The sequence below is a fragment of the Culex quinquefasciatus genome, chromosome 1 (genome assembly GCF_015732765.1).
Source record: "Culex quinquefasciatus strain JHB chromosome 1, VPISU_Cqui_1.0_pri_paternal, whole genome shotgun sequence".
NCBI classification, from domain to species: Eukaryota; Metazoa; Arthropoda; class Insecta; order Diptera; family Culicidae; genus Culex; species Culex quinquefasciatus.
Window position 1 is genome coordinate 84685182 of NC_051861.1, and position 13469 is coordinate 84698650.

A 13469-nucleotide genomic window follows, 5' to 3' on the forward strand; every position below is an offset into this window, starting at 1 on the left:
AAACGAAACCCCGAAGACACTCCCTCTTTTCCACCAACCATCTCACACCACCGACATCCGATCCACACCGCGACGTGACTTGCTCTGCACACGTGTCGTCGTCGTCGTCATCGTTCCCTCTATCTAGGAACCTCCCAGTTTTCTGTTCTATTCCCGTCGTCACGTGGTGTCTCGGCGTTGCTTCCTGGTTCTTCGCAACACGGCCTACTATTCGTCACGTGTTACAACGGGAACATCACGTTGCGCGCGACTGTTGCACGTCGCGCCACCAAAAAGTGGTGGGGGTAATACAAAACCTGGTGACGTTGCGTGGAAAGTTGCGCGACGCAGTCGCAGCATGCTGCGATGTCGCGCGAACTCGTTGCAACGTCACGCAGTCGCAACCAATACTGTGACGGGTTGTTCGGTGGTGTTGGTGCGTTCGGGTCGTTTCGGCTGGGTTTCGTGTTTTGGAAGAGCCGGAGTGTGAGGCAATTTCGATGCAGCAGGACTTTAGTTCAAGTTCGGCAGTCAAGCGGTGTGGATGTTCTGACGGGTTCTTTGTGGCGCGTGCATCAGTTAGTTTTGTTACGTGTGCTCTTCTTCTTCTGTGTTCGAGTTCGTCCCACACGTAGGTCGGAGCGCTTCTTCGATGTAATTACGGCTCCAAGACTTTCACGTGCCCCGTAGCTTGTTGTGGTGCCAGTCAGCCTGTCCTGCCGCGAAGTGGGTTTGTGGTGGCGTGGTGTACACCAGGAAGGAACAGGTTTCTCGCGTGTGCTTCAGAAGAACTTTTTCGCAGGTCAACAACATTGTGCACAGAACGCTTGACGTGCGTTGCGTGTTGTTTTCGTGGGCTAACAAAAGACGCTTTCATCCGAGCCGTTTTCCCGATGTGAATGCATTGTTGTGAGATAAGTTGCGAGATAGACGGTTAAAAACACTTTTTAAAAGACTGACAGACGCCCATCAGCCAACATGGCGATCGCGTTTTACTGCGAGGAAGAGGAGGACCCCAAGGTCTACTACGATTCGTATGGATACGGCTACCAGTTGCAGTCGCAGCAATCACAGCATGCTGCTACTGCACCGCCAGCTACTGGAAGTCAACAACCAGTAGCACAGCAGGCCGCAACTGGTGTTGATGAAAACAACAACAACAACTGTGCGTTGCACGGAAGCTCGCCGCTGCCGGCAGACGTCGTCAACAACCGGCAATTGATGCGAGTCGTCCTGCACCAGGTGTTGTACCGGTGTACGATGGAAGGTAAGGGTGCTTGTTTTGTTTTTTATTTTTTGTTTTATTTATTTTCTGGCAATGTGCTGACCACACGATTGGTGAAGATGAAGTGATGAAATGTGGTGAAAATGTTGCACTATTGAAAAGAGGTGTGTGTTTGGGGTCAAGTGATGTGGCAGATCGAAGAAGGCTGTGAAAGTGGGAGGATTGGGGTTGTGCAATTATTGAGGGTTAATTATTTTCATTTCTCGTGTTTTTGAGTAAATATTGTCAGAAGCTATTGCAATCATTAGAAATCAGGCAAAGAGTTGTTCCACAGTAGTGAGATTGGAACAAGAAATTTAAAATACGTTCAAATTATAAAAATTACTAATAGTTTAAAATTATACCAGTTAAGTTGGCAAGTTTTGTGCCAACAATGCTTTTTGGACCCACTGAAAAAAAATCTTACGTTAATAATTATACACTGTTTCGGAAACATATTATCACGTTGATAAAGCAGCAAGTTTCTAATTTAAAAACAAACAACAAAAATCGAGCATTTTTTATAAGACAGTAGTTTGTAGGCACTGATACGGATTGTCTGTTGTAAAAGAAAAGTTCTACGATTTCGCAAATCGCCTTTTCTTTATTTTGGACGATGTCAAAAGAAGTCATTTTGCATGATTAGTGTTTCCATTGAAGTTTCCATACAATTTTGGAGGCTGGTCATAAAAAATGGTTATGTAAATGTATAAAACTATGTAAATGTATGAGATGTGAGTTTCTGATATACTTGGTGTCTTCAGCAAAGTTGTAGGTTATGATTAGGTCTTTTCGGAGAAAATAGGTACACGAAAAAAGTGTTTCCGATTATTTATTTAAACATTTTATTATTTAAAGTTAACAATAAAAAATAAGCTATTCTTAAAATTTTATTTTTTTTTATATTTTTAGGGGATTAAAAAAAATATTAGCCGTAGTGCATAATAGTGCAAAATCAAGTTTAATTCTGGAGTTTTTTTGAAAAGGTCCAATAAACCAAATTTACATTGTTTTTTGAAAATATCAAAAATTTAAAAAAAAATAAAATTAGTATAAGTCAAGCTTTATTTTTGAAAAGGTATACAAATAGTAAATTTTAACAATTTCATTTTAAGACCAAATTATATTTCTTTTTAAATATTTTTTTCTGAAAATATCAGAAAATTTCACAAAGGTTTAAATATTTAACATTGTAAGTTGGAAAAATAGTTTCCATGATATTGTCATTTGAAAATTACAGGCTAATTAGGTGACTCGTTAAAAAATAATCTTCATCGATTCGAATTCTCTGAGACTGTATTTCAGAAACCAATTTTGAAAGTTCCATAGAAAAAAATTTAGATATTCATTCAGCGTTTCAAAAATATTTTTTAAGGGGTGCTTTTGTTTCAAGAAGTATTTTTAAAATGGCATGCAAAAAAACTTATTGCCGATTTTCAAAGTTCTAGAGAGAAAATTGTAGGAAAATTTCTTAGCGTTTCAAAAATATTTTTTGCAAAAAATGAAAAGAAATTGAAAATATATACCTAACAGTTGCTAGAACTTGTAACGGTACATTTTATCAAATAAAAAATGTCATGTACTTTTCGGTTGCAAACTCATTTTTTTTTTATTCAGGTTCTAAAACACGAAAATTCATATATCTCAAACCAGATTTTGCACCATCACACATTGTTGCTCAGAAGATGTTTTTTTCTTAATTTTAAATAAAATTATGATTTTTGAAAATAAGTTTATGTTAAAAAAAAATACATAAAATAATAAATTCGAACCTATAGTGAAGTCATACGCCACAATTTCAGGGAATTCAGAGCAATATTGATTTCAACAGCATATGTCCGCTTTTGGACTTCTTGCGAATTTTTAATTTTGGGACCATTTATCAAAATAGACAAAAACTTTAGGTTAGGGTTGAATTTTTTAATATTTTTTTTACTGAAAAAAATCTTTTATAAACTTTAATATTTATTGCATCAATGGCTTAATTTGCATGCATTTTGCAGGTGTGAACTTTGATATAAAATTCTGTTAAAAACCAACATATAGCAAAAGTTCAAGAAATTCTGCATATTCAATTAAAAATTTGGATCAGTTTTCAAAAAATCGTCGATTAGAATTAAAGCCAAGTTTCTATGAAAACTAACCATTTTTTGAGGTAATCGCAAATCGCGAGGTCCCGAGGCACCAAACTGCCGAAATTCGGGTTAGCCCGAAGGTTTCTGCACAAAAAAAGTATTTTCAGGCATCTATTAATTAATTTGTTTTCATACAGCTTAATTTGCTTACCATTATTTACCTTTTTATCTTCTTCTCCCTACCCTTTTCAGGTGCCCTCAGTCCCGCCCACACGTCCTGCGTGTTCTGCAACAAAATCTACTATCTGTTCCAGCTGCTATACTGACATCGTCGTCCCCAGCGGGGTTGGCCCGTCGGCAATCCGGGCAGCTAGGAGTTCCAACCATAAAACAAAACAAAACTAAATAAAAATCGAAAAAAACGAACTAAACCACTTCAACGAAAAAAAAAATAAGCGAAAAAAAACATCATCAAAGCTAACGAATCGACGGATCAGCTGCTGGGAGCTGCGCAGGACGAAATATTTCACGGTAAGATCTGCACTGAAAAAACTGTACTTCAAGCATAATTATAATTGTACTTTTTCTTCCTTTCGATTGCAGTGTTGCCAAGCAGCCCATTTCTGCGGTGCGCGCAGCCCCAAGTCCCGATCGCGGAGATTTCCTGTGATGAACCAATTAAACTATTAAAAGTTTAAGATTATTCGGACTAGGCATTTAGTTAGCATAAGAAACTTTAATTGTAAGCGCCAGTGCAGCTTAGGCTTCTATAAGCATTTGAAGAGTAATTTTAGATAATATTGGTAAGACACTAATAGCGCATTGTCGATATTAGGAAGCGAAAATTAGAATCAGTTTTAATAACTACTTATTATTTCATAATTTTTACATTTTAGTTATAACATTATTACAATCAATGATTTCCCCAATTATTAGCTCAGTTTCGTACTCACTTAGTTTGCGAGAAAAGACAGACTTTTTTGCGTGTCTTCTCCCCGTCGGGAACACGCAATAAGCAAATCAGCCACTTCCGTTCGATGCCAAGGAAGATGATCTCAGTTGCATTTAGATGTGTAAGGTGGAAGGAAAATCAGCGTCCGCTCTATGCTGCGTATCGTATCGATAGAGAGAATGTTTCCAAACTAGTAAATACTCTTTTCACAGTTAGGTTTAGTTTTGTTTCTTTTTCTTTTTCTTATCCTTTCGTATACTTAATTCAGTGTTTCAATCATAAATTAAAATCTAATTTTACGAGTAGATTCAAATGTTTTATTAAATTCCAATTAAAAATATCAATGATTTAAACAAACATGAAATATAATCTGTGTTTTAAAAATAAGTCGATTCATTACCAAAGAAAGCCATGATATAAAATGAACATAAAGTAAAGGTAGGTAAATAAATTTTCACAGTTAAATCAATTATATTTTCTAAATCAGCCTCCTGTGATCAAAATGTGAGTTTACGTAAATTTTCCTATACAATCTGCTCTGGAATCGGTCCAATCGTGGCCAAAGTGGCAGTTTTTGAGCATATAAACCTTCCTTTGGCTTACACGAACCAAAACCTAACATAACAAAAAGCGCCTCGATCCAACGTTACTTGTTCAACTGATTCGCGTTCGAACAAAACCGGCGAATTGTTTTTATATATGAACGGAACGGACGATTTTTTTTGTATATCTACGGAATCGGTATTTTTTCTTTAATTTTAATTTTTGTATTTATCAATCCGGCTGAAACTTTTTTGGTACCTTCGGTATGCCCAAAGAAGTCATTTTGCATCATTAGTTCGTTCATATAATTTTCCATAAAAATTTGGCAGCTGTCCATACAAAAATGATATATGAAAATTCAAAAATCTGTATTTTTGAAGAAATTTTTTGGTCGATTTGGTGTCTTCGGCAAAGTTGTAGTTATGGATATGGACTGCACTGAAAACAAATGATACACGGTAAAAATATTTTTTTTAATAATAATAATAATAATAATAATAATAACGTATATTTCATCATTCATTACTTACCGCAATTACTTCCCTAATGAACAGAGTTGTTATTATTTTTTCCGAGTACGTTATTATTATTATTATTAAAAAAAATTTAAAAAAAATAAAAAAATTGGTGATTTTTAATTTTACTTTATGTCACAAAAACTTGATTTGCAAAAAACACTATTTTTATTTTTTTTATTTTTTGATATGTCTTAGAAGACATCAAATGCCAATTTTTCAGAAATTTCCAGAATGGGCAAAAAATCTTTGACTGAGTTATGATTTTTTGAATCAATACAGATTTTTTCGAAATATTTGTCGCAAAATTTTTTCAAAAGTGCTGTAGTGATTTTTTGATAAAGTGCACCGTTTACAAGTTATACCCATTTTTAGGTGACTTTTTTGAAAATAGTCGCAGTTTTTATTTTTTTAAATAAGTGCCCATGTTTGCCAACCTTTGAAAAACAATTTTTGAAAAGCTGAAAAGTTGGCGTTTGATGTCCTCTAAAACATATAAATAAAAAATAGTGTTTTTTGCAAATCAAGTATTAGTGACAAAAAGTGAAAGTAAAAATCAGCAAATTTATTTTTACCGTACATCATTTGTTTTCAATGTAGTCCATATCCATACCTACAACTTTGCCGAAGACACCAAATCGATCAAAAAAAATCCTTCAAAAGATATAGATTTTTGAATTATCACATAGCCCGATATGCCAGCCAACATATTTCGCAGGGCTGTGACAGCTACAGCTCGATTATTGTTTGCATCATGATACTGTGACGAGTAGTTCGGAGTTCCTTATGGACAAATTTGTATGGAAAATTATATGAACGAACTAATGATGCAAAATGGCTTCTTTGAGCATACCAAAGGCACCAAAAAAGTTTCAGCCGGATTAAAAAATACAAAAAAAAATCGAATGATCGAAATCTCAAAGAATTGCTCATATATAGATAGAAAAAGATATATATAGATAGATTTCACATCGGACTTTTATGAATTATTTGATAAAACAAATTAAAACTGAAAACGAGAAGATGCTCTTGATAACCATAGCTCTTGGTGGTCGCATTGTCCAGATTTCTACTCGAACCTAAACATTCGAGTTATTGAATGGCATCCAAACTTAAATCTAAGATGCTGGAAAAATTGTTTTTGATTTTAAAATTGCATTTATTTCCGCAAGAATTGAACTCATGCTGATATTTTATTCAGAGAAAATATTCTGTGAACTCTTTTCTACATTCTGATTTAATCTATAAACGCTTAAGTTTGATCAGACAAAGGGTTTATTTAATCAGCTCTCCTCCCACTAATATTTACACACAAGATCCTCTGTAATTAGCTCCGAAAAGGAACTAATAAAAATAATTTTATAAAAAAAGGGTTTATTTTTTTTTTTTCAAAAATCTCTGAACTATTCAGTAGATTTTCGGCAATATTTTAAAAAAATATGCAATTTGCAATGCTCAAATTTGTATTTCCGGTAATGCTCAAATTAGTATGCTGTAATTTGTATTTGTTTAGAAAATCATTTACTTTTGGGATAAATTTTTATGAGCATTGAAATATTTGAAATTGAATTTTTAATTCAAAAGACCAAATTTTCAAAAAGAACCGCGGTTCTTTTTTTAAGTGAGCCACGGTTCCTTCACTTTTTTTTTGCCCACCTCTACTTTTGACTGTCAAACTGTTTTGAGTCGTTGTTGTTGTTAATTCACTTATTTCTGACAACTTAAACCTTCTTGGTCATTCTCTCCTATTGAGTCACTTTTCCAAGAATGAGCCAATTTTTGTGTAATTTTTAATTGGTGAAAGTGTATCAAAAACTTTCAGAGTTTCAACGCTTAAGGTACCACTAAAGCCGATTTCTAGCCAATTTTCATCATTTTTGCCAACACTTCCAAAAAATGCCTCGCAACATAAATTGATGATGCACGGTACCCAGTCAAATCAAGAAATCTGAAACGGAATCTAACTAGCATCGTATACGAATTCCGTTTCAAACGCAGCAACCGTGTTCGAACCTGAGATATCCTAGGTCATCAAGAACTTCCTGAAGTTTAGGTCCGTGGGTCTACCGCCGTAACAAGCAAGAGGTCGAAAGATTTCGACTCCGGAGCATATGCGAATAGCTTCAGTGGTATGGCAGGCTACTTTGCTGATACATTGGGAGATCCAAGGTCATCCGGAACTCCCTGCAGTTGAGGCCTGTGGGTCTACCGCCATAATTTTGTATTTTTTTTCTTTTTTTTGTCGAGTGAAGTTGATGGACAGGGCTGAAGGGTTGATTAGTCTTCCGTCACCTGAGATCTATACTGGACACTTATACCGGCGCTGTTTGAGATGAAAATTACGTTTAGAAGATGATACGCCAACATCAGGGTCCGATGGAAACACATGCTTTTTCCTGCTTTTTAGCACTGAAAAGTAGACCGTTTCATCTCTTCCGAAGGAAAGGAAATTATGACAGTTTCACAGAGGAATTAAAAAAAAGTATATTATTGGTTCCTGGATGAAATTGGAAATCATTTATTTTTTAATTTTATGAAAACTGGTTGTTTTGGAAAGTTATTAATTTGGGAACGAAAATTAACACAATATGAGTATTTTTGTATACCAAAGAAAGCAATATAAAACGCATCAATAGTTTTTTGAAATGTTATTTGAAAAATTAAAAATTAAAGCTTACGTTTGAAATATGCTTGCCTTTGTTACAAAAGAAAAGTGTCAGATTGTCACGGCAAAAAAATAATAAAAAGTAAGAATTTCAACATTGAATGAAAGCTTTGTCAGAAAATGCATTTAAAGGTCGTACAGATGATTTACAATCATGAGTTTAAAAAATGGTGAAAAAAATGCGAATGAAATTCCAAAACGTACATCGACAATTCACTCAAAACAAAATGATTTTTGAATAAACCCGAGAATGCTTAGAAATGATTCCAAACGCATAGTAGAATTGATTTCAGCTGATTGTACTTAAATTTCCATTGATATTCAAAAGTTTAGAAAAAATGTTGCCCCCTGATTTTGCCAACTGATTATGAAGAGGGGGGGACAAAAACTTTGAAAAATATCTACATCAGCCTTACTTTCGACATGTTGCAACTTATAATGTAGCTCACTGCAAAACAAATTTGTCGGAATTACTTCTTAATTTTGTAAAAAGTGCTCTATCAGGTGGATTAAATCAGGTTTTTAAAGGCCATATTTAATCCTTAAAATGTATTGAAAGTTTTCTTTCTTAACTTAACTTAAATTATTTATGGTTTAACTTTTGTCTGAAATTATTTAATAAGCATTGAAATTCTCCATTTCTTCTTAAATCTTTTTTTAAGGTGTTTTTTTTTTTATTTTCTTACCACGAATTTTCTCAAAATCTCCTTTTCGCTACACCGAAATAAGGGAACCTCGTCAAACCAGGTGTTCAGGTGCAACCGTGACCAACGACATTTTCAACCTCCCTTCTGTTAATTTCATTCCATTCCATTGTGCAAAGTAACTCACCTTATTTCTGGTTAGGGGGTTAGGCAAACTATTCTTTTCATAAGAAACGGAGGGCGAGTAAATAAATGTCACTCGCAGAAACCAATATCTGACGTGAGTGCAATTTTTCACCCTAAACAGCCCAATCGAACCGCTTCTCTGCAAAAAAAACGCATAATGCAAATTTTACGACACTTTTGCGAAAGGGGTGTTCTTGAGAACAATGCAAAGTCCGAGGGGAGGAGAAAAGCAGGATGACAGCGTGCATCAGCAGGGAAGAGATGCATTTTGAGCGCAACATTCAATTAAATCTCGGCACTTTAGCAAATATTGCACTGCAAAAGTGGGGTCCGTTTTTCTTCCTGTATAGGTACGGCTCAAGAAGTTAGGGATAACAATGGTGGTGATCCCATTCCACCGAGCTGGACCACGGTACTTTTACGCGCAGGTTAATGCCCCCTAGATTGTCCTAGGTCTCATTTGCATAAATTGCATCGAAAGTGCACGCACCCTGGAATTGTGCGAAAAGTGTGCGTCTTTTGGCATGGTTGCGGTTCGAACTCTTTTTTCATTTTTGAAAATTACTTATTCCAAATTTTTTTTTCTGATTTCTGTAAAGTTCAATGTTGATGTTCAATAAAACATGAAAATTTTCAATTTTATTCAAAATTTTAAAAGATCAGGTGTTTATACCCTGCACCTTAAGAACAATACTCGCAGGCTTTGGCAGCGCCTACCACGTTTAAGAAAAGGGACGATTTTTCTTTGTTTTCCCGCAGCTCCGAACCTCTCCTCTGAGTTGCACAATCAATTTTCTACGCAGGAAAGGAAGAAGTCATGCTGCGATGCCACAAGGAGATGTGCACTAAAAGTGGCACAGGAAATGTGGTGTGTGTGTGTACGTATGTGACCCTACTCCTTAAGATGAGGAGTTGGTCTTAATCGCAGCTGCAACCCGGGTCGATCGGGAAAATGTTGAGATATGCAAATCATTTTAACACCTCGCAGCGAAGTGGGCCGGACGAAAAGTGCATGTTCTGCGTGTTTCAAATGGGTAAATAGGACATTAATTGTGCTGTAACGGATCTGCGTATACGCATTTGCAATCACCCTTCGTTTTTTTTTCTTTCAAACTCTGAGAAAATAGTCTTTGTCACCAACGGAACTTAAGGTGCATTTGTGCGTCCAAGATGAGGGATGGGAAAGTGAGGTGGTCCTCTGATTAAGGATGGTGATTTGGAACTTAATACTGCATCATGAAATGTTATATTAGCTTATTTCATTATAAAGAAACAACGTTCTAAAAAACATCAACAACAAAGTATGATTCATGTCCAAACATAAACATTTAATTCACATCCAACACAATTGAAATTGGTATCACTTTTTGGTATTTCCAAGCCCTTGATATATCAGATTTTGGAATTCCACAGACATGAATTGGAATGATTTCAAGATATTTTACCATTTGAGCAAGTCTCTACGAAATCGGTATATTTTCTTAAATTTTAACTTTAGTATTTTTTAATCCGAATGAAATTAATAATGCCATTTTGAATCATTAGTTTATCCATATAATTTTCCATACAAATTTGGCAGCTGTCCATACGAAAATGATGTATGACAATTCAAAAATCTGTATCTTTAAGAAGTATTTTTTTATCGATTTGGTGTCTTCGGCAAAGTTGTAGGTATGGTGTTGGTACAGATCGCGCCGATGAGGGAAAGCAAAAGTACTCATCGAGTGGGTAATATTCGGGAACACTACCAAATGTTCACATTCGAAACATAGGTTAGGCATCGGGAAGAAATCGTCAATATCGACTGTTAAGTCGGTGTACGCGGGAAAGAAGAATCAAAACAAACTGTGAAATGTGCGGTAGGTGATGGCTTCTACTAATTTGCCGCGCATTTGGAAAGGAAAGAATTGTAAGTAAAGTGAGTTGAAAAAGTAGGTTTAGTTAGTTTAAAATTATTGAAATACTTACAGTTGATTCTTGCTCGCGAAAGGGAAGATTGTTGTTGGGAGAAAGGTTAAGTGAGGAAACTAAATATGTAAGTACTAACAAGTTGTTAAAACAAAGAATGAAATTAAACAATTTGTTTAGCTTTTAGCGAGACCATCAACATCAGGTGTTTTAATCTCCGCTCAAAAGAGGCGACCTCAAAACTCCCCCAACAAATCTAAAAGATATTTATTCCATCGAGTGCCCCGAGCCGGAGCGACGTTGCACGAGATCCGGAAGGAAAGTTTGAGCCCTCCTCTACTGGTCGGGGTTGAACTACGACGGGGATTGCAGAAGAGCGCTACCAAAACACAATCTAACTGGCTCGAACGGACAACATCGGCCTGAAATGTTGCTTGACGGTACGGCGGTACGTACCTCGTCAAGTACAGGATCCGGCAGACGTCTCGCCAGACTACGTCAGCAGAAACTGGCTGTGCATGAAGCTTTGCTGAAGAAGCGGCAGGAGCTGAACGAAATGCAGGCACGGATTGAGCAAGATTATCAAAATGATTGCAAAAAGTTGCAGATGGATTGGGAGATGCGCTTGGCCAGCCTGCGATTGCGGGACAAAGTTGCAACCGGAAACAGTATCAAGGCTGGAGAGGAGCAGGAAGAGGAGAGCAAGAAGGTTGAGTTGCGTGACCAGGTACGACGGTACGAGGTCGGGAGTACAATGGCGAAACAAGCGGAGACAACAAACGTTGATCAGGGGAATCTTGGCGTGGCGACATTTGGATCAGGCGCTAGTGTGGATAGCACAGCTGGCAAATCCGGTGCCGATCGTACGTTGGAAGGTTTTTCTTCGGATAGCGCAACTGTGGAGCTCTCGTTTGAAGTTCGCGTTGTGGAAACGACTGTACAAACAAGATCAGTCAGCAAACTCTGTCTTGCAACTCCTGCAAACGCTCAAACCCCTGAGATACAGAATTTACCGAACAATATCTCCGTGATGTCATTTGCGAACGATGAGGTTTGTCTGGACACGCCACTGCAGAATCATGGTTTGGTTCCAGCGAGGTCGTATGCAAGAATGGACAGACAGAAGGAGGATGTGGACGTTGCATGGTCGTCGAGATCAGAAGGACAGCAAATCTGGGAGCTTCGAGATCCTGTAGTGCAGAAACAAAGCGATCAGCAGCTACAGAGGTCAACTCCAGAACAGCAAGCTGGTGATCACGATGAGCCACGCCCACCAAGGCCGCCATATCAGCCGTCCCATAGCGATGGATTGACAGAAACCCGAGAAGAACCCCTGCTGGACCATTCCAGGACGTCGGAGGAAGGATCGTGGAAGCATGTCAACGGGAAAGTGATGCCAAGTGAGCTGTTCAAGATTTTTGGTCAGCCACAGCTCGTCAGCACGCTTATCGACACCAGTCCCAGGTGTAGAGATTCAGGTGCAGAGAGGTTGGTGGTCCGGCTGAATCCTGAGGAGGAGAAGCTGTTTACACAACCGGATGTTCGCCGAAGGAGTTTGTTGCGGATGAAGCCGTGGTGTATGATGCGTGGAGCAGCGTGCCAGTTTGGTCAGCCTGACACGCTGGTCATACACGGAGTGGTGATGCAGTACCTCAACAATTGTTTGGGATCTCGCTCGCCAGAAGCTAGTCGAAGCGATCGGAGGAAGGCGCGGTCGTATGGCGTTGAAACAATCAATAAAATTTGTGTCTCAATTTGGTGGAGCCGAACGCAACCGCGACCAACGTGCGAAGCAGAAGTTGCGAGTTTCTGCAGGGCGCACTCCACGGAGATGGCGCTGATGACGTTGGACCAGGACGAGGTTTCGAGCACACAAAGCGTATCCGGTGCAGTGCCGTAAGCTAAAGGTGCACGAGCACGTGCGTGCCCAGCCGGAACCGGAGTGGACTGCTACAGGTTACAGTTCGGTAGCGAGCTACGCAATCGTTGGCAATCGGTTGCTGCAGATGATGGAGAAAGAAAACTATCCGACAGAGCGGAGCGACAAAGACCGTGGCATGCAGCTGTCGAGGATCGAGAAGCACGATCTGAACGAGTTTCGTTTCGTCGTGGTGGATGGTGCTCCGAGTGAGGCGTCGATGGCTGAAAGAGGCGGCAGGTGGCTTTCCGGTCAAAGACCGTTGGAGATCGTTAGGTCCAGTTGCGCAGACGGCGCCAGCAATGTCAGACATCGGCGGATAGTAGGAGGTTGCGGTAAGAAAGATTCGAGTTCGCCGAACCTGTCTTACGGGTCGGGGAATGTTGGTACAGATCGCGCCGATGAGGGAAAGCAAAAGTACTCATCGAGTGGGTAATATTCGGGAACACTACCAAATGTTCACATTCGAAACATAGGTTAGGCATCGGGAAGAAATCGTCAATATCGACTGTTAAGTCGGTGTACGCGGGAAAGAAGAATCAAAACAAACTGTGAAATGTGCGGTAGGTGATGGCTTCTACTAATTTGCCGCGCATTTGGAAAGGAAAGAATTGTAAGTAAAGTGAGTTGAAAAAAGTAGGTTTAGTTAGTTTAAAATTATTGAAATACTTACAGTTGATTCTTGCTCGCGAAAGGGAAGATTGTTGTTGGGAGAAAGGTTAAGTGAGGAAACTAAATATGTAAGTACTAACAAGTTGTTAAAACAAAGAATGAAATTAAACAATTTGTTTAGCTTTTAGCGAGACCATCAACATCAGGT

General features: G+C 38.2%; 2 protein-coding genes across 2 annotated transcripts; both read left to right on the plus strand.

Moving 5' to 3' along the window:
* The first annotated feature begins 507 nt into the window (after window positions 1–507).
* On the plus strand, window positions 508–4163 carry LOC119765525. The gene is made up of 3 exons (XM_038249543.1): window positions 508–1246; window positions 3571–3849; window positions 3922–4163. The coding sequence occupies exons 1-2, from the start codon at window positions 958–960 to the stop codon at window positions 3642–3644; spliced, it is 363 nt and encodes a 120-aa protein (XP_038105471.1). The 5' UTR covers window positions 508–957; the 3' UTR covers window positions 3645–3849; window positions 3922–4163.
* A 6590-nt stretch (window positions 4164–10753) lies between these two features.
* On the plus strand, window positions 10754–13247 carry LOC119765617. The gene is made up of 3 exons (XM_038249885.1): window positions 10754–10858; window positions 10912–11103; window positions 11145–13247. Exon 3 carries the CDS (start codon window positions 11159–11161, stop codon window positions 12629–12631), a length of 1473 nt encoding a protein of 490 aa, XP_038105813.1. The 5' UTR covers window positions 10754–10858; window positions 10912–11103; window positions 11145–11158; the 3' UTR covers window positions 12632–13247.
* The last annotated feature ends 222 nt before the right edge of the window (window positions 13248–13469 follow it).

What these genes read in the sequence shown, in the direction of transcription:
- LOC119765525 (XM_038249543.1), top strand. Translation starts at nt 958, where the DNA reads ATGGCGATCGCGTTTTACTGCGAGGAAGAGGAGGACCCCAAGGTCTAC. An exon ending in GTACCGGTGTACGATGGAAG is followed by an intron (nt 1,247 to 3,570) that starts GTAAGGGTGCTT and finishes TACCCTTTTCAG; the next exon opens with GTGCCCTCAGTCCCGCCCAC.
- LOC119765617 (XM_038249885.1), top strand. Translation starts at nt 11,159, where the DNA reads ATGTTGCTTGACGGTACGGCGGTACGTACCTCGTCAAGTACAGGATCC.